At 46.5% G+C, this 27726-nt stretch overlaps 1 protein-coding gene across 2 annotated transcripts in view; it reads right to left on the reverse strand.

Moving 5' to 3' along the window:
• Positions 1 to 1907: 1907 nt before the first annotated feature.
• The window catches only part of ADAMTS16 (ADAM metallopeptidase with thrombospondin type 1 motif 16), a 191185-nt gene continuing 165366 nt past the window's right edge, over positions 1908 to 27726 (reverse strand). The window contains exons 22-23 of one of the 2 annotated variants that reach the window (XM_063619592.1): positions 5818 to 5932; positions 1908 to 4901 (exon numbers count right to left, since the gene is read on the reverse strand). In XM_063619592.1, coding sequence (XP_063475662.1) covers positions 4730 to 4901; positions 5818 to 5932 — 287 coding nt within the window. In that variant the 3' untranslated portion in view covers positions 1908 to 4729. Of the gene's footprint in view, positions 4902 to 5817; positions 5933 to 26281; positions 27559 to 27726 lie in introns of those variants that run through there. The other variant, XM_055246185.2, reaches the window with a different exon arrangement.

Consider the following 27726-nt stretch of genomic DNA (forward strand, 5'->3'; position numbering starts at 1 on the left):
TATTTTTTTGACTTAGTTTGATTGTTCTATAAATAAAAATGTTAATACTATTTTATAAATTTTGAGGTCCTGGTTGTAAATATTTAGCATTTTTCCTGGCTTATAGTTAGAGGTTTGTTATTAATACACATTATTAGTAACTGCATATTCCTGTAACTCACATGCCTTAAATATAAAATCAAAGTAAAGATTATTGTCCAATCTAGAGAAAGAATCCTTGCATGATACATTATCTTAGTCCTTCAATCTCCAGAAAGGCTGGGGACACTTTGACTTCAGGTATTTTAGAGACTTTTTTCCAGTTTCTACTTGAATGTTCAGAGTAGACTGCTTGAGTACTGTCTTCCCTACACAAAGCTCATCCAGTTCATTTTACTTTTAAATCACTTAATTGATTTTGGTCATAATTTTGGTTAAAGTGTAGAGAATCTGGATGTACACCAGCTTGCAGGAAGTGGTTTATCTTTGTGTTACCTCAAATCTGACCAGTAGAGCCCACGTCAGCCATAGAGCAGCACCCTGGCTAGAGAATGAATTGCTGCTGGAAGGAACAGCGTAAGATGAGAAATGTCTAATCTTTTGGCATTAAATACACAAATCAAATTATGTAGAACTTGCAAATTAATATGCATTATAATTATAATTTCTGAGCTGATGGATGAATGAATCGGAGACAGTGTTACTACTGTGGTGTGTGTGTGTGTGTTTAAAATTAGTTTCTTCTTTCTCATCAAAAGTGAGCTAGTAAAAGCGGTAGGGAGAATGGATGGGTAAAATGCAAAGTGTGGTTAAATGTCAGGAGCTGGCTTGAACTGCCAACTCCCCCAGGCTTGGCAGCAGAAAACCAAACCAAACACACTCCAGGAATACTGTATATTAATGAGAAGCTCCAGCCTCCAGGGGCAGATGTGATAAAATCTGGGAAAATGTGGGGCTTTAAGGATGTTGCCTAGAAAGAACAATAGTCGGATTTTTCCAGGGCAGGAAGTGTGGGTTGAATGAGTTTTTATTTTATTTTTTCTTAATTTCCTGAATGTGTAAGCAACAGTTTTGAGCCCCAAAGGCCTGGGCTGGGGGTAGGACTGCAGCCAAGGAGTGCTGTACTCAGAGAACTGCAGACTGGAGAGGAGGGAAGAGCTCCAGCGGCCCCTCTGCGGAGGCTGGGAGTCCCCTTTGTGGGATGCATCTTGGTGTCTGGGAGAGAGGGAAGCATGCATCACGTCCATGACAAAGGCCTAGAATGTCCTAATGCATCACATTCAGGCGGCTGGAAAATGTTTCCATCTGCAGCAGGGCTGAACCGAAGTGGAAGGTCCCTTGTTCTGCAGTGATGATAAAAACTTAGATTTTCAGATTTGTGCAGCACCATCTAGAAAGGAAGAGCCCCGAGGAGCTGAGATGTGGGTGTGGAATGAAGTAAGACTCAACAAGAGTCCTTTTCAATGATTTCAAGTCTGTTGTGTAACGTGGAACACGACAATGGCCTTCTTAATGTGGTTTGGCCCTGAGAAGGCAGCCACTGCATGCCACACATGGCTACGCTCTTGAAAAGTGCTGGTCCCTGGGGTCCTGTGACAGTCCATAGCAGCAGCAGTCAGTGCAGCTGTAAAAGGACAGAGAGGGGGCCAGGTGCAGGGGCTCATGCCTGTAATACCAACACTTTGGGAGGCTGAGTTGGGTGGATCGCTTGAGCCCAGGAGTTCCAGACCACCCTGGGCAACATGGTGAAAGCCCGTCTCTACTAAAAATACACACACGCACAAAAAGTAGCTGAGTGTGGTAGCATGCACCTATAGTTCTAGGGACTCAAGAGGCTGAGGTGGGAGAATTACCACAGCCCAGGAAGTCGAGGTTGTGGTGAGCCATGACCTAGCCACTGCACTCCAGCACTCTAGTCTCAAAAAAAAAAAAAAAAAAAAAAAAAATTAAAAAAAAAAGGAACAGAAATTCAACTTCAGGAGAGTGGATGGAGGGAGACAGGAATGGGAAGGTCTCCAAAGGCTTGCAGCCTCCATTAGCCAGTGCCAATAACAAGCTCATTTATTTCACATGCACAGAAGGCAAACCTGAAGGCCACCAGCAGCATGTAAAGAAAGAAAGAAAGAAGGAGAGGGAGTCTCCCCAAAATATACAATTTAATAATTTCCATGTAGTCTTAAGTGCTGGTCTTCTCTATGATGTCAGCCATTAATCTCTTGGGATTACTAAAAAAAGAGTGCATTGGAATGACTCATTTTTCTGTAATATTTTTCCTCCTTATCCTCCTAGAAGAGTGTAGATCATCACTGGAGTCATCAAAAGCAAAGGGAGATTAAACCCTGAGAAGCAACCAGGCATAAATCTTCATGACCTTGGATGAAGCAATCATTTCTTAGACATGACACCAAAAGCAAAACCAACAAAGAAAAAAAATAGATATATTAGACTTCACCAAAATTAACTTTCGTCTTCAAAGGACACTATCAAGAAAGTGAAAAAAAAAAAAAAAACCCGCCCACAGAATGGGAGAAATAAACACAGATCATATATCTGATAAGGGACTCATATCCACAGTACGTAAAGAACTCTTGCAACTCAACAATTAAAACACAAATGACCCAAGTTAAAAATTAGCAAAGGACATGCATAGACATTTATTCAAATAAAATACATAAATGTCTCATTAACATGTGCAAAGACACTCGATGTCATTAGTTACTAGGAAAATGCACATCAAAGTCACTGTGAGATAGCACTTCTCACCCTCTAGGATGGCTACAGTGAAAAGGATGGTGGATAACAAGATGTGGAGAGAATGGAACCCTCGTGCCCTGCTGGTGGACACAGTGGTGCAGCTGCTTGGGAAGCCCATATGGCAACTCCTCAAAATATTAAACATAGAGTTTCCATACAACCCAGCCATCCCACTCCTAGTATAAATCCAGGAGAAATGAAAGCATGTTCACACAGACACTTACGCACACATTGTTTACAGCAGCATGATTCTTAACAGACAAACCACAGCAAAAACCCTAATGTCCATCTACAGATGAAAGAATTAACAAAATGTGAGACCTCCACTATCTGCAATGAATAGGTTTATCCTTTTTTTATGCCGAGTACAAAAGTCAAATACAATGGCCATGTAGCATATGATTCCACTGATGTGAAATGCCTGGGGCTAAATCATTAAGACAGAAAATGAATCAGTGGTTACCAGGGGCCAGGCTCTGACTGCTAATAGTATGGAGTTTCTTTTGCGATGATGAAAATGTTCTGGAATTAGATAGTGGTGAGGATTGCAAAACTTTGTACATATAAATACTTTAAAAATACCGAATTGTTCAATCCTGGCTAACACGGTGAAACCCCCCTCTCTACCAAAAATACAAAAAATTAGCCAGGTGTGGTGGCGGGTGCCTGTAGTCCCAGCTACTCGGCAGGCTGAGGCAGGAGAATGGCTTGAACCCGGGAAGTGGAGCTGGCAGTGAGCCGAGATCATGTCACTGCACTCTAGCCTGGGTGACAGAGCGAGACTCAGTCTCAAAAAATAAAAAATAAAATTAAATAAATAAATAAATAAATAAGTAAATAATAAATAAATAAAAATACCGAATTGTACAGGTTAAAAGGGTGAATTTTATAGTGTACCAATTGTGTCTTAGGAAGGCACCCACAAGCCATTTGTAGATAAGATGTTGGGGGTTGTGTTTAAAGAACATTTCTTGGGGTATCCTGGAGGCTGGATGGTGTATATGCCACAGTTCAGGCATTCCAGCACTCTCCAGGGGCTTAGAGGACACGTAACTCAGTGAGGTTGTCACAGAGGGAGCTCTGCCAGGGTCTCCGCCTAAGACGAGCACGCCTTCCCCACTGCCCACTGCAGCCTCAGCCTCAGGTGCAGATTCTGTGTCTAGGGCTTGGTCACAGCAGACAAATGCAGACAAGGAGGGTCAATAAGCAGGGACATGTCAGGGTCCTCCCCTGGGACTGCCATTCATGAGGATGACTGAATGACGGCACGGAGAGTGCCGCTGAAAGTAGATGTTTGTTCTTCATGTTTTCCAAGTGGAGAGGTCACACCATGCCAAGTGGGGCCGCATGGGGAAGCTCCCATGTCTGGCGAGAGGCAGAAAGGAGGAGGAGTGAGTGCAGAGACTGGGCTGCAGCTTGTGTTTTCTGTGGCAAAGGCAAGGCCTGATGGGAAGGGCTTGGCACTGGACGGTTACAATAGTGTCAGCAGGCTCTGGGTTCCGAGGGTGGTCTCTGGTTGCCTGGTACCTGGCTTTGGGGTGATTTAGGACGGGGGATACACTGGCTTGGAGAGTAAGAGTTAGATAAAGGGCATGGTTGGGGGTACTGATTTGGGATGGTTGGCTTGCACACGCCAGGGTGAGCCCGTCGCTGGCTCTAGGAGCTCAGCAGTTCTGGAAAGATCAGGCTCTCCCATCAGGGAGGCCACACACACCACAGAGTCAAGAATACAGAACGCAAGAAAACAGTTAATATTTTCTCCCCCAGCACCCGTCCCCAAGAAAAATCACATTCTATGAACATGTTTCCATGACTGTGGTTGGCTCCTTTATTTTAATGCCTATACTGGGGGTGTCTGGAGGGTCTGCCTTTCCGTTCATGGCAGAGATACTCAGGGTCACTCAATGACTGGCTGATTAATTCATATTGTTGTTCTGTGATTTCACATTCGATCTTCAGTTCTGATGAATGGCTAGCACTCCTCCAAATTAACTCCTCAATCAAGTTGAAGGGTCCTATGTTCAGTGTTGTAAATGGATTGAGAGTCCTGTTTCCGTGAGCACAATCCTGGACCACTTATGAGCATCTGGGCCTGGGAAAACCCCAGCCAGGCTGTAGGAAAGACGCGGGAGGCAGCCACGAAGAGAGGCAATGCTACAGAGTTCCATCTGCAATTGATTTTTCAGATACTTAGAGATAAATCAATCAGAATCCATTAAGAAAGGAAGACAGGAGAGGGTGATCTGTGAGCCGTCTGGGGATGGGAGGGAGTCTCAGGCCTGTGAAAGCTGAGTCATCCGTCGTGGGATGAGTAATGCCGAGAGGAGACAAATGCACAGAGAATTCCACACACACGAGGGAGCCAGCCGGGGCCTGGGGGCGCTGCATGTGGCAAGAGCGTAGGAGCTCTGGGAAAGTGTGCTAATGTTTAGAATCATCTTTCCTGCCATCCCACACTGCTAATTACAATCTCCTTGCAGTGACTTTTCCTGAGTGGATCGGTAGGTTGATTGCTTTCCTCGGTGATTTGCCTTTGAGATGTTGCTCAATGCCCCCGGCTTTCTAAGCCAAGCATTTGGCTCTCTGGAGACACACACAGTTCTATTCTGGCCTCAAATCCTTCTAGGGGATAGGGAGGTACCGAGATGAAGCTGCCAAGCTTGGGCAATTTTACCACTAATCGTATGAACACAAATGGAAGAGACAAAATGAAAATTGTTCCATACATTTGGACTCAATGTGAACAATTTGGGATTTATCATAAAACACAGTAATCAAAACAAAAAGGGTCCCTGCCCCAGAAATAGTTTAATATCTTTGAGAAGAAACGAAACATAAGCGGTAGTAGGTTAGCCTACGTGTTCTAAACTTCACTCCGGGAGCGGCTTACAGAAATGTCCTGAGAAAAGTCAAGGAAACTTCTAACCTACTTCTTCCAGGTCCCAGGTTTGCCAAATTCAGGAGGGAGTGTAGGTGCGCAGACACCTCGGCTGTGCCACAGTTTGTTCTGCTACCAACCATGGCTGTTGGAAACATTGAACGGCGGGTGGGGGTGCATTCCCACATCTCCAGGCCTCCGCTTACCTGATGCAGATTTGGCAGTATGGCCAGGAGAGGCCGTGGCAAAGGCATGTGTTTCCAGGCTGGCCCCAGGCACAAGGATTTCTCTGCCCAGTGAAATGGATTCTTCCTTGACTTCCTAGAAAATGGTGACAATTATTAGTCTCCTAATAGACTGTTCCATGAAGAGAGAGAAAGAAAATGTACTCTTCCAAAGTCTAGTGTGTTGCTCACCCTCAAGTTTGGCTGTGGCTACTATGAATAATGCTGTTATGAATATTCATGTTTAAATTTTTCAGTGAATATGTTTTCACTTTGCTTGGGGTTACACCTGAGATCGGAATTGCTTTGCATATGGGAATTCTATGATGAACTTTTTGAGGAACTGCTAAGCTGTTCCAAGCTGCAACATTTCACATTCCTGAGAGCAAGGTTTTAGGGTAATTTCTCCACATTTGAATCCACACTTGGTATTTAACTTAAAAAAATATATCGCTGCCTTAGTGGATGTGAGGCACTATCTCCTTGTGGTTTTGCATTTCTCTAATGACTGATAATACGTAGCACCTTTTTTTGTTCTTGTTGGCCATTTGTATATCTTCTTTGGATAAATATCCAGTTAATTTCTTTGACTATTTTTTATTTGGGTTATTTTCCTTTTTATTGTTGAGTTGTACGAGCGTTTATATGTTTTGGATAGTAGAGCCTGTTTTAGTCCATTCTGGCTGCTATAACAAAATACCTTAGACTGGGTAAGTTATAAACAACAGAAATGCATTGCTCACAGTTCCAAAGGCTGGGAAATCTAAGATCAAGGGAATAGCAGATTCTCTGTCTGGTGAGGGCTGCTCTGCTTCAAAGATGGTGCTTCATCACCACATCCTCACATGGCCAAAGGGGCAAGGAAGCTCACTTGAGCCTTTGTCATGAGGGCGCTAATGTCATTCACAAGGGTGGAGCCCTCATGCCTTAATCACTTCACAGATGCCCGCCTCCTGATTCTATCACATTGCGTATAAGCTTCCAATATATAAATTGTAAGGAGATACCAACATTCAGACTGCAGCCGACCCTTCTCAGATAATTCATTTGAAAATATTTTCCCTATTCTACAGGTAGTCTTTTCACTTTCTTGATAATGTACTTTGATGCATAAAGGTTTATACTTCTTAGCCAGGCACCATGGCTCACACCTGTAATCCCAGCATGGGATTACCTGAGGTTGGGAGTTCGAGACCAGCCTGACCGACATGAAGAAGCCCCATCTCTAGTAAAAATACAAAATTAGTTGGGCATGGTGGCATGCGCCTGTAATCCCAACTACTCCGGAGGATGAGGCAGGAGAATCACTTGAACCCAGGAGGCAGAGGTTGCAATGAGCCAAGATTGCACCACTGCACTCCAGCCTGGGCAATAACAGCAAAACTCCGTCTCAAAAAAAAAAAAAAAGTTTATACTTCTCATGAAGTCCAATTTATTTTTTTTCTTTTGTTGCTTATGCCTTCTGTGTTACAATAAGAAACTGTTACCGAATTCAATGTCACACAGATTTATAGAAGAGGTTTACAATTTCAGCTTGTACATGGAGGTGTCTGTTCCTTTTTGGGTTGATTTTGAAGATGGGGAGAGGTAGGAGTCCAACTTTATTCTTCTCCATGTGGATATCAAGTTGCACCACCAGCATTTTTTTGGAAAGGCTATTTTTTCCCACTGAATTGTCTTGGATGAACTATTATAGCAAATAAAAAATAAAATCTATTATCTGACTGACGTTTTTTCTAACCTCAGAGTTTCCTTAGAGTCATTTCTTGTGTTTTTCACTGGACAGTATCTCTTAAAAGTTTGGTTGTTTTTAGTTGTCATGTTCAAAGTGATCTAAAGGAGACACAAAAACTGAGTGTTGAAAAATGTCAGGTGTGTCCTCTGTAAGGACACACATACCTTACAATGTGTCTGTGTGCCCGTTGTGCCACTCCTGAAATGCTCCAGCCTTCCCTTTACCATTTAAGACTCAATTCCAGTCTCTGCTCCTATGCTGAAGTCATCCTGAGCCTCCTCTGTGCACCGACTGGGCTTCTGAAATTGGTATTTTACATGCTTCTATGAGTGGATTTTTCTACACTGAGGTATAATTACCGATTTGATTCATGTGCCCCCTCCCACGTTTCTCTGCGCAGATGGAAGGCCGTGCTCATCTTTCCAATGTGTACATCTTCCCCTGGCAGAATGACCTGGCTGTGACTCCCCCTGGGGTGCTGCCCCCACCACCAGGGAGCATGGGGAATGCACATGCTGTCCTAGTTTGTCCTTGCTAATGGAGGGCACACCTGGTATTCTGTTTAGAGAAGAGGCATGCAGCACCCACCACCCCACAGTGGGCCACCAGAACAGTCGCCCATGGTGGAGAATGATCCTGCTTCCACTGCAGTGATGTCTACTTTGGGACACGTTGGCTTCTAAAGAAAAACACTATATTAGCTTTCATAAAAATTCCAAAAGCTCCATTTAGAAATTATCAAGAAAGCATCTGTCACACAATCAGTCAGAATTAGGATCCATGAAGGAAAAGAGTTAGATCGATGGTTGGGGCAACCTGGCTCTCTGCCTCTAAGATGGAAGACCTGTGTCTCCCACGCTCCTACCTTTCCCCTTCCCCCGGCACCATGACTCAGGCGCTCAGGCAGTAAATCCAGGGCTCATGGGGTCTTCTTTATGTTCCGTACTTCTGGTGACTTACCTCTTAGTTTCTCTTCCTGTTTCGCATTCCTGCTTCAGTCCTCTGCCACATCATTGAGGAGCACCCTTGTCCCTCCTCCCTGTGCTGCCCATGGCACTTGTCTTGGCTTCTGAATGGTCCAGTCTTCTCTCACTGACTGGCAAGTCTCAGTTCATACTTAGAATTGGCTCCAGCCTTGCCTCCGGGGCTCCTGCGGGAAGGTGCCCTTGCTCCGCAGCCCCTCTCCCGCCCTCCATCCTGGCCCTGCACTCAGCCGGTGTTCATGGTTCACACAGCCTACATGTACTTTTGATATTTTGCTTCTTGTGCTTATGTTGTGATATCAGCCTGGCAAGTTTTTGCCTCCAGACCCCAGCGAGTTCCTCCTAATCAGATAAGTGGCTCCTCTTCCCACCCTCATCCCAAACTCAACGTCAACCCCATGATTTTAAAATCAACATGTCAATTTCCATGCTTATTTATGCAGGCTCTTATGGTAGCTGCTTACAGCTTCACATTTGGAAAACTTATCTCCACAATATAATTAGAAAGTCACTCCAGAACAGGGATTGGCTTATATACTTCTCATTCTTCAACCTATGTAGCACCAGTAGGAACTCAGACAAAGGTACTGACGAATAAGGTGAAATGAATTTATCTAAACACTCAGCCTCCAGTGTTTTTAGCCTTTGCGATTTTGAGAACAATATTGTCTAACCTCATGGTGTTACCAGACATTGGAAAGTTTCAATGTCTCAAGTGACTTAGGGTGGATTGACCTGGGTAAAAGACAGGAAAACAAAGAGAAACAGGAATTGAAGGAGATTCCTGGAGAGGTTTCTGGAATGAAAAGTTCTTGGGGTTTTTGACCCTAGAAACCACAAACTTTGTGGTCCTGGTGTTAAGGACAGAACTGCTGAGCCTCGAGGAATGTGTGCACACTAGTCCCTGAGTGCCATGACCTGACAGCGTCTGCAAATAATGTCTCATGTGATTAAAGCCAAAGCATGACTTCAGGGATGGGGACTCCTGGCACATAGCAGCTTAAAACTCCAGGGAGAGTGAGTATTTTCTTTACTTGAAAGCACCCTTTGCATGAAAGAAGAATGCACACTCGGGGGCTGCTTTCGTACTCACTGTTCATTTAACACTGGTTTGTAAGATGTCATGGTTGAGAAGGAGAAAAGAAAAGGTATCTTCAATGATTAGTTTTGTTTTCCTTTGTCATAAGATAGCAACTGAGGAGTGATTTAAGGAGGTCTGAGATGTGTGCTTAAGATAATCCTTTTAAAATGGTAATTAATCATGACTCACAGATGACTCTATCAAAACAATATCTTACATTTTATAGAGCTTCAACTTTTCCAAGTATTTTTATGTCTTTTATATATTTACTTTTCAAGGAGAGGCCGGATCTAGCAAATCAGCTTCCCATGCATAGGTCTTTCTGCTTTTCCATGGTTTTGTGTGCATAAATACATAATTTGGGTCACCCGCTTAATTTCAAATAATCCTTATTAAACACTGAGTATTTGTTAACCATCTTTACATTTGCTATTTCATTGACAAGGAAATATGGTTCAAACATACACATTTACTCTCTTCTCAATAATTCCTGACCTCCACCCTCACCAAACTAAGTTGCAAGAAAATTGGGACCTATTTGGAAGATAATCTTTGTTCTTCTACTCTGCACATATTTGCCCATTTATGATGTTTGTGGAAGGCAGGAAGAAGTTTCTCATCTTTTCATTTTTGGCAGACTTATTGCCTGAGAGCTTTGGAGTGTCAGATACCTCAGCCTATGAAACACCATCTGCTACTGGACAGAGACTCTGCCTTGAGGCCCCAACATTCTCCGCCCTGGTATTCTGGGCTGAGCCATCCATCTTTTTCTAACTCTTTTCACTAAGCTGAGGAGAAATGCTAAGCAGTCAGGCTGAAATGAAAATATCTCACCGCCCGCTCCCATCCATAAGAGAACCAGGTGCGTTTGCAGCATGGATCCTTCATCACTGTGCCAGTGACCTTATTTTATTGGGACTAGATACTCTATTGAGAAAAGGGGCTCCTTCCTCATTAAATCACTTCCTCCATTAAATGAGTGTGTTTCTGAGATTCTAAAAGTAAATTCAGCCAGGTCTAAGGATATTCGGACCCAAGGTGAAAGGTAGGTTGTTCTTGTGTGGATAGAAGGAAGAAAATGTGCTGGGGACCCCTCGATATCCTGTGGAGGGACTGGGGGTGAGAAGAAGGGATAAGGGTGTGGGGCTTGCGGGAGCCTAGTGGGGCTGGGAGGGAGCTGGGGGCAGGTGCTGGGCTCGTACTTGCACATGGTGAATGCATGGCCCTGCCAGGACACCCAGGGGAGCTTGTCTCAGGGGCCAATTGACAACTGGAGGCCCGTGCGGGAAAGATTTGGAGGCTGAAGACTAAGCAGGGAGCCAAGTGGGCACAGGGAGCTCTTGGGAAAGGCAGAACGGGAGTCATCCCTGCTGCCAAGCAGACAAGGTGGCCATGGACCGTCAGAGAGGAGCCACGCAGAATCAGCCTGGGGGCTTCTGTCTTTCTATATCTTTGACTCGGTTGGGTCCAAAATAGACAAAGTGAGCTCAGCTTCCAAAATCAGCATGTGACCATGGCGAAAATCTGGAGAACAGGTTGATGAGTGTTTGCGGCACGCTGGAGCAAGGTCATTCCTCTACTCAGAGTCTAGGAAGGAACCACGCCCTCCACTAAGGCCCTGAGAACTGCCCAGGCCCTGGGTTTTGCCTCTTGCAGCCCCTAGAATAGAACTTGCAGAGACCTTACAACTCTGTGGCTGACCAAATGCAAGTGGCAACATTGCCCACACACAGCCTTTGCCCCGTTGTCTGCTGATCTGCAACCCAACCCTGCACTCTGTCCAGAAACAAAACTCCCTCCCTGAGTTTGGAGAAGCATGAGTATATGGAGTAGAGGCTGAGACATAAAACAATGTCTGAGACTGGACCCTGTAGAAAATCATCATACCCTGGGAGGCCATGGGTGTTGATGTCCGCATACAGACAGAAACGTGGTGGATGTGAAAAGTGACTGACCACAGTCCTAGGAACTCTGTCCTGCTGCTGAGGGGTGCCTGAGAAGGAAGGACTGATGCCGAGAAGATCCTTGAGGTTTATTTACTGTGGTTTCCTGTTTCTCAAGATGGAAGACACAATGCCACTGGTCATGGGGTCTTCCCAGGCTGCACCCTCAGTGAAGATGATAATGAACAAACTACTGTGCACGTGTATGTGCCTGCATGTGTGCATGTATGTGTGTACATGTGCATGCGTGCCTGCGTGTGTGTGCATGTGTGTTTGTGTTTTTAAATTAACCATGCAGGTTGCTCTATCTTGATGAAACTTCCAATGTTGAATGGCTGTGCCTACAACTTTAAGGCCTATGTGACCGCCAATTTCTAAAAGCAGCATCAGGGCCGGAGACGGCGGCTCATGCCTGTAATCCCAGCACTTTGAGAGGCCGAGACGAGCGGATCACCTGAGGTCAGAAGTTCGAGACGAGCTTGGCCAACATGGTGAAACGCCGTCTCAACTAAAAATACAAAAATTAGCCGAGTGTGGTGGCATGTGCCTGTAGTCCCAGCTACTGGGGAGGCTGAGGTAGGACCATCACTTGAACCTGAGAGGTGGAGGTTGCAATGAGCCGAGATTGCACCACTGCACTCCAGCCTGGGTGACAGAGCAAGACTTCGTCTCAAAAAAGTAAATAAATAAATCAAAACAACACCAGTAGCTTTTTTCCTCCCACCTCCTCTCCTTCCTTCATTTAAACTCACCAGGAGCTGATGGAGGCGCCGATGAAGGTACAGGGCTCATTTTGAAAATTGGAATAGAAGAATAAGAAAATTCTTTTTTGAGAGAAAGAGAGAGAAAGAGACATACATATCTAGGGGGGCTTAAACAACAGACATTTATCTTCTCACAGTTTTGGGGGCCAACAGTCCGAGGTGGAGGCCCCTGCAGGGTTGGTTTCAGGTGGGGGCTTTCCTCCAGACGCATGGGTGACGCCTTCTCAGTGTGCTCTCACGTGGCCATTTTTCTGTGTGCACAGAGAGCAAGAGAGAGGTCTCTGGTGCCCCTTTCTCTTCTTATAAGGACACCTGTCCTCTTGCCCCACCCTGATGACCCCATTTGACCTTGACGACCTCCTTAAAGTCTCTATCTCCAAATACAGTCACATTTGTGGGGACACAATTCAGCCCATGACATGTGGTCCTGAGGAGGGGCTTTGGGTACTTAAGGGTCTGGAAGTAAGCTTAGTGGGTACAGACGTATGACAAAGCATAGCACATTCAGCAATAATTGCACTCACTCAAAAATGATGGGATAGAGTTAAAGCTGAACAAATATTTGGTCTGTTTCCCCTCAGGCACTGATCCCCACGTGCAGTGATGGGCTGTTTAGGTGCACTAAGTACAGAAGACAAACAGAGCTAGGGGCCCTTCTGCATTTGCAGGAGGCCTCCTCCAGGGAGGACAGCTTTGTGACCTTCCAATGCTCCAGGAGAAGGTGTGGTTTTCAGGTTGAGTGAGAATGGGAAGCTCATGGCACACCATGGTGCAGTTATTTGGTGAAATGAACCAGGGGAAATGGCACCCCAGGGGGATTATGGAGACAAATGTAGCATGCCTTTCATTTATCCTGATGGTTTTGAGCCTGGTTTTCCTGGGGAGACCAGCATGCCTTCTTCGGCTCTGAAGAAAGGATGGTGACGACCAGATGTGCAAGCAAAGCAGGCAGCAGTGCCCCCTCCCCACGAACAGGGCACCCACCTGCAGAACTCCTCAGGCCTGGGTTCCCACCAGGGCTTGGCACTCGCTTTACTCTTAGCCCTGCGGCATGTGAGCGTTGCTGGCTCTATTTCCAGACTTTGGATTAAAGCTCTTCATGATTGCAAACCCACTACAGAGGCTTTGTGGTTCAGCTTCCAGCTGGGAGTCAGCTGCCCGGACCAGCCATCTAAACCCTGAAGTCAGAACAAGAAATCCTGCCGCTGAGAACCATGCCCAGAGGCTGGCACTAGTGGGAAGATTTGCAAGACTCTTCTCAAGCATCCGGACCGTGGAGGGGAGCGAGGTCGCTGCCCGGGCGAGTCTGGCAGGCTCGTGGGCCTGGACAACGCTTCTGCGAAGGACCCACTGGCAGGAGGATTTGCCAGCTGGACAGGCAGCCCTGAATATTCTGACCTGGACTCCACTCGGCCTCTCGAAGTATTACAGGTGGTTCTGGCTCTGTCGGCAGCAGGAAGTCTGTAAATGTAGCTGTAAAAATGTAAACGGGCATCCCCAAAATCCTTAAAAATCCTCCAGAGCCCACTTTGCCTGGCTTCTATTTCAGAGCATAACTTCCTATCCATCTCCTATATTACATGAGTTGAGATTCTGTTTTAAAGGTTGATGCATGACTTTAAGCAATGGATTAATTTAATAATAGTAAGTGAAATGGAAAGGCCGGCATCTCAGAATTTTGAAAGAGCCTAAGGAATCCAATTCCTTTGTTTTATAAGTAACAAATCCAACAGCCAGAGAAGTAAAGTGAGTTTCCCAGGGTCACCCAGCTAGTTAATATAACCACCTGTTGCACTGTGGAACCTTAGGGGAAGGGGTCATGGCTCATTTAGTTTGGAGCCTGGAACATAGTAGGTGTGGTGGGTGGTATTGTTCTGAATTACTCATTCCCCTTCTGTGTGAGTGCCTTACCTACCCCACCACTGACATTTACCATGCAGAGCCTGCCTGTAGGAGTTCACTTCCCTGCCTCATTGACATTAGACTTGACCATGTGCCTTGCTCTGGCCAGTGGGGCATGAGTGTGTGACAGGGTGCTGGTTCTGGGCAGAAGGATTAAGAGGCAGCTGACATTTCTAGTAGCTTTTCACTCTTTTTCCTCTGCCAGAACAGGATGTCCTGGATAGGGGCTGTTCTTCAGCCTAGATTCTGGCCTGAAGAAAATGCAGAGGACAGACCCACAGGCAACGTGCAGCCAAGATATAACGTGTTGAAGAAATGAACTTTTATTGTTGTAAGTGGCTGAGATCTTGAGGCTCTTGTTCCAGTGACCAAGTTGACAGACACAGGAGTGTGCAGTCACTATAGGTTGAAGTAATGGAAGAATAAATGACCAGGCATAAAGGTTGTTTCTTTCCTTGCCCTCTAGATACTGTGGTGTTCATCTGGATTTCAGGCCACTCCTTTTATAAGTTCGTGATGTGATGAATGGGGCTAAACAAGAAGAATTTGGGCATGGAAAAGGGATACCAAGATGAAGGAGCGTTCTTGAGAATACAGCCTGAGGCAGGTGTGAACCCAGAGTGGTGACACTGCCAATATGTATGCTTTGCACAGCTCTGCAGATGACCAGCCTCAGCAGTGTGACCCACTGAGAGCATCAGCTCCTGCTGCTGCCACTTCTGGCAGGTACAATGAGTAAAGCCATTGTCTCGCCTGGAGGAGACTAAAAGCAGTTCCAGTGAAGTGGTTAAAGCAGAGTGTTACACGTGTTGGTGAGCCTGTGCCTCCCCTGCCATCCTGATGAGTGTGTTGTTTTGCCCTCTCTTGTCCTCAGAAGTGAGGTGATCCTTCCTGGATGATGAGAAACATGGTTGCCCTAGAGATGGCTTAGCCCCAAGTGCAAAACTAGTTTACCTAGACAGTAACAGATAGGACTAGCTGAAGCCTAAGCAAAAAGCCTTTAATTACTTTGGGTTGAAGATAATTAAAATGAATTGATATGAAAAGAACTTATTATATATCTATCTGTCCTACTGATAATAACTCAAATACACACATTACTTAAATATTGCATTTGCATACCTGAACGTATGTGTAGAAATAAAACAGGATCCTGAATTCATACGTTTGTGTTTTCAATCCCTCATCACAGGACCCCTTTTCCATGTCTAGGTGATAGGGCAAAATTGGGTTTTGGTTCTAGGCAAATGATCATCCCAGCGTGATCTCTGCTTGATCCTGGGACTCTGCTCACCTGAGTTATGCTCTCAACCTGGATGGGTCAAGGCAGCTTTTCTCCTTGGTGAGCTGCAGGCTCTTTTAAGTCTGTCATCATGACGTGGAGGACAATGACATGTAGATGGTGATTGAGCCCAGAGGAAAACCAGCATACCAAGTTAAACCAAGGTGAGTGCATTAGTCAGAGTTTTTCTGTGAAACAGAACTGATAGGATACATGCATACATACATAGACAAATGTGAATATCGATATACAGATATATGAGAGGGGATTTCTTATGGGAATTGGCTCACATGGTTATGGAAGTCTTCCTCTGTTCCCTCTGCAGGTTGGAGAACCAGGAAAACTGGTGCTGTAATCTAGTCCAAGGCAGAAGATGTGAGGGCTGCGGGGCTTGGGAAGGGGCTGGTGTAAGTCCTGGGGTCTAAAGGCCCCGGACTCAGGGGAGCTGTGATGTCCGAGGGCAGGAGAAGATGAGTGTGTGCCCCTGCTCAAGCAGAAAGAGCTGATGTGCCCTTTTTCTGCTTTCTTGTTCTATTTGGGCCTTCAGTGGATTGGATGGTGCATACCCACACAGCTGGGGGCAGATCTTTACTCAATTTACCAATTCAAATGTTAATCTCTCCCGGAAACACCCTCACAGATGTGACTGGAAATAATGGTTATGCAAGCTTCTTCAACCCGAGGCCTGCGGACTGCATGCGACCCAGGACAGCTTTGAATGCAGCTAACATTAAACATTCTTTCTTAAAACATTATGAGATTGTGTGTGCGTGTGTGTGTGTGTGTGTGTGTGTGTGTGTTTTAAAACTCATCAGCTATTGTTAGTGTCAGTGTATTTTATGTGTGGTCCAAGACAATTTTTCTTCTTCCAATGAGGCCCAGGGAAGCCAAAAGATTGGACACCTCTGAGTTAAAAGGACCTGGGCGTCCCTTAACCCAGTCAAGTTGACACCTAAAATTAACTATCACAAAATTAACCAACCGAGTTATTTGGGCACTGGCCTCCGATGACCTGCTGATCTGCCAGCACCTACTCAGCCTGATAATGCAGACCCATCTCTCTGCTTGCAGCAGTGGAACCATTTCCCAGGCTGGCTGCTCCATGACCTCACCAGACTCCCAGGCTGCCCACGCCCAAAGGAATCCATTTTCAAGCATCTGAATTTATGGCACTGTTGAATGGCTGCCATTTACTATTAGAGTTTCACTGTATTCCAAACTCCTATGACTTCCTGAAAATGGTCTTTTAAAGAGCAGAATCTTCAACAGGGTAAGGGGAGATGGTGAATTCTGCAAAGCTGAGCTTGCAATGAGGTGATAATCTGTTCTAGGATCCAGCAGAGGAAATGAGAGCCTAGTAGGATGCTCTTGAGGTCTAAAAAATAAAATGAGTACATTAGAAATACCTACTGATTATTTTCACTTTTCAACTATAAATTTGACACTGGAATCAACGATAATTTAGGAGCAGAAAAAAAAATGTGCTTGAGATAACTGAGATGGCCTCAGCTGGGACCATATCCTCTTTAGTGTGAGTCAAATCATCCTAATTTGCACTGCAATAGGTTTCTTTCCCTCCCTTCTAGCAACCAGAAAATGGGATCTGAATTAAATGTTAAAATATGGGACTCTTACATTTAGCCTCTAATCTTAATCTTGTTACAATTATTTCCTTGCAAAAAAAATTGCAAAACATTGCCGAATGAGGTGCTGTTGTTTCTTTCCAAATGCTAGCTGCTTTTCTTTCTGAGGTTTAAAGTTTGCCATCAAATAGTAAGGGCAAAAAGTGAAGCCTTTCCCCTGAGCTATGAAATCCTGGGCAAGGCACTTGTCTTTCTTGGGAGTCAGGATCTCTCTCTATAAAGTTATGCCTGGACTGCAGCGTCTCTAAGATTCTTTTCAGCTCTGACAGCCTGCACCTGTGTGATATGGTTTGGCTGTGTCCCCACCCAAATCTCATCTTGAATTGTAGCTCTCATAATTCCCACGTGTCATGGGAGAGACTCAGTGGGAGATGATTGAATCATGGGGGTGGTTTTCCCCTTACTATTCTCGTGGTATTGAACAAGTCTCATGAGACCTGATGGTTTTATAAAAGGTTTTCCCATTCATTTGGCTCTCATTCCCTCTTGCCTGCTGCCATATAAGATGTACCTTTCACCTTCCACCATGATGGTGAGGCCTCCTAGCCATATGGAACTGTGAGTCCATTAAACCTCTTTTTCTTTATAAATTACCCAGTCTCAGGTTTGTCTTCATCAACAGTGTGAAAACAGACGAATACACCCTGGTTCTCAAACACATTTTTATCCCATGCAGTCAAATCTCTTGGAGCCCTTTCCACAAGGTCTCTGGTCTTGGTGAGCCAGAGCCCAGCACGTGATGTCCCTGGAGGCTGTATCCCACCCTTGCTTATTATTTTCCTCTTTCTGGGTACCTCTTATTTGGTACCACTCTTGCCAACCTTTTCCTATTTCTATGACTTCCTCTTGTATAAAGTCCTTTCTTCTTGACCCTTAACACTGGGTTTGCTGAGGCTCACTAGTTGCCAGCCCCTTGCTAATCCCAGGACATGCACGGTTGGCTGAAAGCAAAGTTCCTACCCTTGAAGAAATCCCCCCGAGGTGAAGAGGCAGGAGGCCAACCAGCCTCACACGCTGTGCCTGGTGCTGTGATGGGGTCTCCACGACCCAGTACTGGGGGCTAGAGGAACTTGGGAGGCTGGATCAAGGCCTCTCAAAAGTGCCCGTGTTTGAGAGGGGGGCCCTTAAATAAGCTGGACTTTTCTACTTGCACTAGACAGAAAAGTGCACTCCTGGCTTAGGGGTGACTAGAGATTTCCAGTGAAAGGTTATTGCCAATTAGGCGGAAGCAGAGGAAGCTCGGCCCACAGTGAGGGGCTCTGCACACCCCACTGAGAAGCACAGGTTTTACCCACAAGTCCTTCACCCAGCGGCTGACTGTGATCTGACGGGTTCAGTTTGGCAAATAGAATGAGAGAAGACAATTGAATGGAGACCATTTAAAAGACTATTGCAACAATCTAGGCAAGATGACAGAACGGAACACTTTTTAAGACCGGACAGTGACAGTACTCAGGGAAGGATTTGGAGGGGGATGTAGAGTGGAGCTGGAGCAAGAGAGGAGTCCAAGGACGACCCTAAGTTTCCAGTTTAGGACACTGTGTGAGAAGCGACCCTAGAATACAGCAGACAAGAGGGATAACTTTAGGGGCTGAAGAGTAGGAAATAGTGAGCTTGGCCTGGGGTGTGTCGCATCACAGTGCCTGGGAGCATTTGGAGAACTAAGAGGAGACAGAAGAAAGGTGTGCCCCAGGCCTAGGAAGGTGAGCTCTATGGCAGAGGACGTGTCTACAGCAGAGATGCTTGAGAGAGGCTGTGGAAGACAGCAATGACCAGTGTGCCTTGATCTGGCGACCAGGAGGCTGTCAGCAACTTTAGCAACAGCAGTTTCCTGAGAGAGAGCAGGGCAGGAATCAGGGGCAATAGATGAGTGGGTACTACTTGAGGGGTCACCGAAACAGGACCTCTCTCCCCTCCTAGAATACTTCTGATTACTTAAACTACAATGAGACACTAGAGCAGAGAGGGGTTGGTGACAGTGTTTGATGTACCCTCGGCCCTCTGTCCATGCAATGAGATGGGACCACATGGTCTTTGGCCTCCAGCCGTCTAAGCTCTGCATCCTGAGCCCCCGTGGCTGGGAGGGACAGCAGGCCGGTGTGCATCCTCTGCAGGTGTGCCCTGGGCAGAGCTTGGGGCTGCCGTTCCAGCAGAGCGCTGGTTGCTCTGACCTGTCTTTTCACTGTGTCTGGGCTGGGGTGAGAGGTGGTGAGGGGAAGCTTGTGATTACTTACCCCAGAGCAAAGCCTTGCTGCCTCTGCCTATGGCCCCTCCAGACACAACTGAGCAACAGTGTATCATGGGAGAAAGAGGATCTGTGGATCCACTGGGTTTTCTTTTGGTGCATGCAGGAGAAATAAATGGCAAGAGGGAGTGAGCGGCTCCCTTCCCACAGGGTCTTCCAAGTGAGTGGATCTGTGGTCCTCGTGCAGAGCTGAGGAGAGGCTGTTGTGCAGGGAAGAGCCTGGTCTTGCCTATGGACCCTGGACATGATTCCCATTAAGGGGACGAGCACTAGTGGAGGGTCTCAGGAGGCCCACCTCTGCGGGATGTCCCAGATGACCCCGTCCTCATGGAGGAAGTGAGAAAGCCAACACAGGGACCAGGGCACACAACTTGTATAAGTGAGGGGAGGGGCAGGAGGGTGCCTTGGGAGGGACAGATACAGCACCTGGCATTGCTGAAGCTCTCGGAAGGGGGCTGGGAGAAGTGGAACACCAGGGAGAGGGCACAGCGTGGGCTCAGGAGGGTTCAGAGAGGCCTCCAGGCAGCCTGGCTTGCTGCTGCTGGCAAGCCGGCCCGAGGAGCCTCTGAACCCATCCTGTGAGATGCAAAAGTGAGAATTCCAGGCTGAGAAAGGGCCTGTGCTGAGCCCCTGGTCCAGGCTCACACACACTGTTCAGGATGCAGACAGGATGGCAGGGGTGGGGTGGGGGGTTTCACGTGAGTTTTTGTCATAGGAAAGGTGCAGCGTTCTGGGGTTTTTGGGAGAGTTTCTTCACTTTCCCAAGTCTCCTGCTGACTTTGTTAAGGCTGCTGAGCTGGGAGCTAGAGGTGTTTCCAGCTGGGCATGGGGGTGGGGGTGGCACTGGAGAGCTGGAGGGAGACAGAAAGAGGCAGCCTGATTGCAGGCTGGAATGTGTGTGGCTGGGGCCAGCCCCATTCCTCCTCCAGCACTGCTTTGTTTTGTCTGGACTGCTTTGCTCGGCCTGGAATTTCTGGGAGCTGCCTTCAGTCCAGGGCATGTGCTTCCTGGCACATGGGGAGACCCCCTTCTCCCCTTCAGGTTCTGTGGGGCAGCTTCTGATGGGCTTCCTGGGGGTCCGGCGAGACTAGAACAAAGGCTCGCTGGGCTCTGTCCTGGCACTGGAAGGCAACTGAGAAGCAAGTGGAGAAAATCCCTACGGGCAGCCCCTGAGATAAGGAGAAGCCTGGGTCTCCCCACCTGGTGCAGCTGGGCGTCCACCTATACATCAGCCAGGGTGCTGTCCAGATGCTAAGACGGCTGTGTAACTGGCCCCCTTTTCACCCATCTAGGGCAGGCAAGGGCAGTGAGGATCACACTGCAATTCGTGAGAATCAGGTTAACTGAACACTCCCCAGACAAAGCGCTCCGCAGCCCAGGAACCACACAGCGATTTCTGGGAAGCTGCAGTTTTAGAGCATGGTGGCCTGAGACTGAGTGGAGCGGGGAGTGAATCGTGGGCACCTGTGGATCCACTGAGGCTGAGGGTTCAAGATATTCATGTCAGGATGGGATGTGGGTGAAGAAGCCCTCTCTAGACTTGGATTTTGAAGTCACCCCTGTGGTAGCTATGAACTTCACATCTAGAGCTTGTTTCCAGCCAAACATGCTGAGACTATATTATAAAAAAACAAAGAGAAGAATCCCAAACCCCACCACTCCAGATGGAAAGAGATTCTCAGCTGGCCAGAAGTTTCCAGAGTGCTAGGTGGGCAAGGCCACGCACCTGCCTCTGAAGAGCTCTCAGAACATCAGGAAGTCAAGGAGGTGCAGGCAGGAAAATGGTAGTGTACAGGGAGGGGCTGCACTGGGGAAGAGATGACAGACGTGGCCCGGCAAAGCCACAGAGGCTGAGATGACACGGGCACTGTGTGTCCACAAAAGACAGACCACGTAGAGAGAGGAACGGAAGGTGAGGGGCACAGGGTGAGGTGCGAGGTCACAGTTGAACACCCAGCTGTGCCATTTACTGGCTCCATGGCCTGGGAGAGTCACGAGACCTCGATGTGCTGCTCCCTCTTCCTCCCACCGTGGACAGGGCCATTGATGGCACCTCCCCCAAGGGAGGGTCAAGTGGGGCTTTGCACATGAAGTGCTCATCTCAGGGCTTGGCACACAGCCAATGCTAAATATAGCCTAAGGGAAACGCAGCCCACCCCAGTTGGATGTTGTGATGTTGGCTATAGGAGCAGATGAAGGCTTTGGCCAGTGTCTGACATGATCTAAGCCAGCCCCTTTCGAGCCCCTTGTAGGGGTGTGTCAGGCCAGTTGGAGCAGCAGATTGGGACACAGAGACGGCCTGAGTGAGAGATGCTAACCAGGTGCGGGGCTGATGAGTCTCGCAGCCCCAACAATCCTGGCTCTAGGCAACCCCTCACCTGCCACACCACCCTTCTCCACCCGGCATCTGTCTCAAGTGCAGAGTCGTGAACAGAACACAGGCTGGTCGTAGGCAAATTATGGGCAGATCATTGGCAAGTCATAGGCAGGGCCTGGGCAGGTCACAGGCAAGTCACAGACAAATCATGGGTGGATCCTGAGAAGGTTATGGGTGCTTGTTCCATCTGCCCCCCTTGCCCATGCTCTCTTCTCACTGTAAGAGCCCAGGTTGAAGAGCCCAGGTTTCTGGTCTACCATTTCCCTCCTTAACAGAAGCAAATCCACCCCCTCAGCCTGGCGCCATCCTGTGGTCATTGTCAACCTCATAGTACATCCATTTGCGGCCATACATTATTTCACTGCTGGAACAAAAAGCCCTTGAAGGCAGGCCCACATCTTGGCCATTTTTGCCTCCTTCATGGAACAAGGTCAGCAGGTGTCCCATGAAGGGCTATTGACAATATGATAAAAGGATTACTGAAAAGCTTCTGTTTGAAGGACAGAGGTTTAGAGGACAGCCCCAGTGGCCCCAGTGGCCCCATTGCCTGGTGAATCAATAAGATTGTGGTACCCGACTGCTCTGGGTTTTGGAATAAGCTGCCCCCAGCTCCCCAGAATCCTGTAGAATTCTGCAGAATCCCCCTTTCTGTCTGGCAACTCCAGAAAAAGCTATATAAATTTTCTGTCAGAATTTCTGCTCTGTAAAATGGAATTGGGAATATCTCTTCCCATGAGTGGGTCTGTGCATTGGAAGAGGTGGTGTAGAGCCTGCTGTGCCACATCAACAGCTGGTGTTATGCACAGACCAGGCAGCCCAAGCATGCGTGGGACCCGCCATCCATTCCAGCAGCCGAAATCCTGAGAGCAGGTGTCTGCCTCTGTCACACCAGAGGTACTGGCTTCTCACTGGGTCCCAGTTACTGCTGGTTAAATCCAACCCCAGGGAAAGGGGCATAATGGTGAATTTTATGTGGCAATGTGGCTGTGCAGTCTTGAGGCAGAATTGCTGCTTCTCAGGGAAATCTCAGTCTTTGCTCTTAAAGCCTTCATCTGATTGGATGAGGCCCACCCATACTATGGAGGGTACTCTCCTTACAGTCAATTGATTGAAACGTTAAGCACTTCACAGACTGCAACACAGAAGCCCTGCCTGGCAGCAATAAATAGTTTACCAACCAAAAAAGAGCCTTGGACTAGACAGATTCACAGATGAATTCCATCAGCGGTACAAAGAACAGCTGGTACCATTTCTGCAGAAATTATTCCAAACAACTGAAAAGGAGGGACTCCTTTCTAAATCATTTTATGAGGCCAGCATCATCCTGATACCAAAACCTCGCGGAGACATAACAACAAAAAAAGGAAACTTCAGACCTATATCCTTGATGAACACAGATGCAAAAATCCTCAATAAAATACTGGCAAACTGAATCCAGCATCACATCAAAAAGCTTATCCACCATGATCAAGTTGGCTTCATCCATGCGATGCCAAGTTTGGTTCAACATATGCAAATCAATAAATGTGATTCATTACATAAACAGACTAAAGACAAAAATCACGTGATTTATCTCAATAGATGCAGAAAAGGCCTTCAATATAATTCAATGCCCCTTCATGTTAAAAACTCTCAATAAGCTAGGTTTTGAAGGAACATACCTCAAAATAATAAGAGCCATATATGACAAACCCACAGCCAATATCATACTGAATGGGCAAAAGCTGGAAGCACTGCCCTTGAAAACTGGCACAACAAAAGGATACCCTCTCTCACCACTCCTCTTAAACATAGTATTGAAGTTCTGGCCAGGATTATCAGGCAAGAGAAAGAAATAAAGGGTATTCAAATAGGCAGAGAAGAAGTCAACCTATCTGTGTTTGCAGATGATATGATCCTACATCTAGAAAACCCCATTGTCTCAGCCCAAAACTTCTTAAGCTGATAAGCAACTTCAGCATAGTCTCCGGATACAAAAGCAATGTGCAAAAATTGCTAGCATTCCTATACACCAAAAGGCAAGCCAAGAGCCAAATCATGAATGAACTCCCATTCACAATTGCTACAAAAAGAATAAAATACCTAGGAATACAGCTAATAAGGGAAGTGAGGCACCTCTTGAAGGAGAACTACAAACCACTGGTCAAAGAAAACTGAGATGACACAAACAAACCATTCCATGCTCATGGATAGGAACAATCAACATGAAAATGGCCATGCCACCCAAAGCAATTTATAGATTCAATGCTATTCCCATTAAATTACCAATGACATTTTTCACAGAATTAGAAAAAAAACTATTTTAAAATTAATATAGAACCCAAAAAGAGCCCAAATAGCTAAGACAATCATAAGCAAAAAAGAACAAAGCTGGAGACATCACGCTAGCCGACTTCAAACTATCTCACAAGGCTGCAGTACCAGCATGGTACTGGCACAAGGACAGACACACAGACAAATGGAACAAAATAAAGAACCCAGAAATAAGATAGCAAACCTACAATTGCCTGATCTTTGACAAACCTGACAAAAACAAGCAACGAGGAAAGGGGCCCTATTTAATAAATGGTGTTGAGAGAACTGGCTAGCCATATGCAGAAAATTGAAACTGGATCCCTTCCTTACACCATATACAAAAATCAACTAAAAATGGATTAAAGATTTAAATGTAACACCCTAAACTATAAAAACCCTAGGAGAAAATCTAGGCAATACCATTCAGGACATGGGCATAGGCAATTGTAACAAAAGCAAAAATTGACAAATAGAATCTAATTAAATTAAGAGCTTTTGCACAGCAAAAGAAACTATCATCAGAGTGAACAGACAACCTAAGAATGGGAGAAAATGTTTGCAATACATGCATCTGACAAAGGTCTAATATTCAGCATCTACAAGGAACAAATTTACAAGAAAAAAAACAGAACCTCATTAAAATGTGGGCAAAGCACATGACTGGACACTTCTCAAAAGAAGACCTACATGCGGCCAACAAATAAACGAAAAAAAAGCTCAACATCACTGATCATTAGAGAAATTCAAATCAAAACCACAATAAGATACCATCTCACACCAGTCAGAATAGCTATTATTAACACTGCAAAAAGCAACAGATGCTGGCGAGGTTGTGGAGAAGAAGGAAGGCTTCTACACTGTTGGTGGGAGTGTAAATGAGTGCAGCCATTGTGGAAGTCAGTGTGGTGGCCCCTCAAAGACCTGGAGACAGAAATACCATTCAACCCAGAAATCCCATTACTGGGCATATACCCAAAGGAATAGAAATTGTTCCATTATAGATACATGCAAGTGTATATTCATTGCAGCACTATTCACAATACCAAAGACGTGATCAACCCACATGCCCATCAATGATAGACTGGATAAAGAAAATGTGATACCTATACACCATGGAACACTATGCAGCCATGAAAAGGAACTAGATCATGTCCACTGTAGGGACATGGATGGAGCTGAAAGCCATTATCCTTAGTAGATTAACGCAGGAAGAGAAAACCAAATACTGCATCTCCTCACTTATAAGTGGGAGCTGAATGATGACAACACATGGACACGAGTGGGTGGGGGGACAACACACACCGGGTCCTGTCAGAGGGTGGGGGATTGGGGGAGGGGAGAGCATCATGAAGAATAGCTAATGGATGCTGGGCTTAAAACCTAGGTGACAGGATGATCTGTGCAGCAAACCAGCATGGCACACGTTTACCTGTGTAGCAAACCTGCACATAAGATTTCTATAATGCCTGGCTTCCCACCTGGCATTATAGAAATGGCCAGACTCATCGAAAAAAAAATAAAATCTCACAACACACAAAAACAAAACACAGGACTGTAAGGTTATTGTCCCATCAGCTGTGTGGCTGGCGTCTGCTATAATAGAACCGTAACTCTTCTCAGGATGGTAGGGTTTTGATGTAACCTACACTTCCCGCACATGTACCCTCAAACTTAAAATAAAAGTTGGAAAAAAGAAAAGAAAAAGAAAGAAAAGAAACTCTGCTTGAGGCGCCAGGCTGCTGTCCTGTGCAATTCAAACTCGAGGCTGCAACATCAACTTTTACCTATCTCCAGCCTGCCGGCCTGCCCTCCAAATTCCAAAACTGCCAGCCTCCGCAATCCTGAGAGCCAATTTCTGAAAATAATTTGCTCCCCATCCCCCGCCCCACCAACCCTCTCGATGTCCTACTGGTTCTGCTTCTCTCAAGAAGCCTGACTAACACGAGTTGAGGTGGCACGGGGAGGTCCCACCTCCTTTTAATTAAATGCAGCACGAAGCCACCATCACCAACCACCAGCATCTCCCCTGCAGCCTCCTCCTCACTCAGGGGCACTTTCTTCTAGGCCATTTCTAGTTTTCTCCTACAGTCTAGAGCCCCATTTCTTCCACTTTGAGACCTGTCTCCCGGTATCTTTGTTCCATCCTTCGATTTCAGAAACAAACCTTGTGAAGAATCATGAGGTAGCTCAGAAGCACACTGTACCATATAAACTTTATTATAAAACCTCAGCAAATATAAATATCCAGGTGCCCCTTCAGAATGGAGCCACAGCACCGGACAGGAGAACAGCAGCGGCACTGAGGATGGCAGGGGGGACGCCGGAGACGCCGGGCAGGTTCCCACCCTAACACCCTCCAGCCTGGCTTCCCACCTGGTGTTACAGAAATGGCCAGACTCACCGAAAAAAAAAGAGATTAAAATCTCACAACACACAAAAACAAAACACAGGACTCTAAGATTATTGTCACATCGGCTGTGTGGCTGGCGTTTGCTATAATAGAACCGTAACTCTTCTCAGGATGGTAGGGTTTTGATGCAACCTACACTTCGATCTGTCATTTACAAAGAAAAGCATGAAGAAGTGGGTTTTTAAAAGGATGCCCACTTGCAAATAACTGAGAAAGATAAAACATAAAATATAAAAAGTCTCTCCTTCAATGCATGAATCTGAAAGAGATGGAAGCACCTTAGCAGGAATTTCATTTTTCCCATTTCCATAGGCAAAGTCCCAAATCAGAATGCAGTCCCCTGGCCAGTGACCCTAGAGATGACGCTGGCTTAGGCGGTGGCTCCAGGTTCCTGGTAAGAGATGCTCGGCAGCTGGGGGGGAGGAGGAGGAGCCTGGGCAGCCTCCTGGAGCTCCCCTGACCTCCACTCAGGAAGCTGGTCACTCCTGATGGCTCGAGGGGCCTTCCCAGTGGGAGGGGAGGCTGGTGAACTTGGGGGTACATATTTTGTATGTTTTCCTTATTTCATGGCCTTTCCTTCTTTCTATAAGGCACCAGACATTTAGCAAGTTCAGCCCTGCCTGTATTTTTGACTTGATTTAGCTGCAATACAGGCAGGGGTGAGTGCTGCCTCTCCCGCTGTGGAGCCTGCCTTCTGCCACAGCTCTGCCTGCCAGGGTGCCACACTTCAGCCTAACAGGAGAGGCTGTGTGCACGGGGACACAGGTCTGCACCCGGGCTCACAGTGAAACGTACATACATACACTCCAGGTCAAAGAGCCTAACATGGTTTTCTTCTTTTGGCTTTGATCTTCCTTGGATGTATTCCGACATAGATTGCACAGCTCATTTGTGGGAAATTTCTCTGCCACGCAGGCACTTTCTCTGCCATGGAAAGCAGTCCTGACTCATAAGTTGGACTTAGAGCAAGTCTTGCAGCACTGCTTGCCATAGAACTTGTGGCTGCACATCCCGTGTTGGGGTACCAGGTAGCACCAGTGGAAGTAGTCTCTGCAGAAGGCATCTGAAAATGAGCAGAGCTGCATTACTCAGTGATCCCGAGTGCAGCGACTGATGTTGCCAGCTAATAGCTCTGTCTGGCAAATAAAAGCGAATTTGTCACGCTCCGCGGCTGCTGCACAGAGGCAGTCCCCGGGTCTGATAGGGGTCCCGTGGAACTTATTATTTTCAC

This window comes from Symphalangus syndactylus, chromosome 16 (genome assembly GCF_028878055.3).
Source record: "Symphalangus syndactylus isolate Jambi chromosome 16, NHGRI_mSymSyn1-v2.1_pri, whole genome shotgun sequence".
Taxonomy (NCBI): Eukaryota; Metazoa; Chordata; class Mammalia; order Primates; family Hylobatidae; genus Symphalangus; species Symphalangus syndactylus.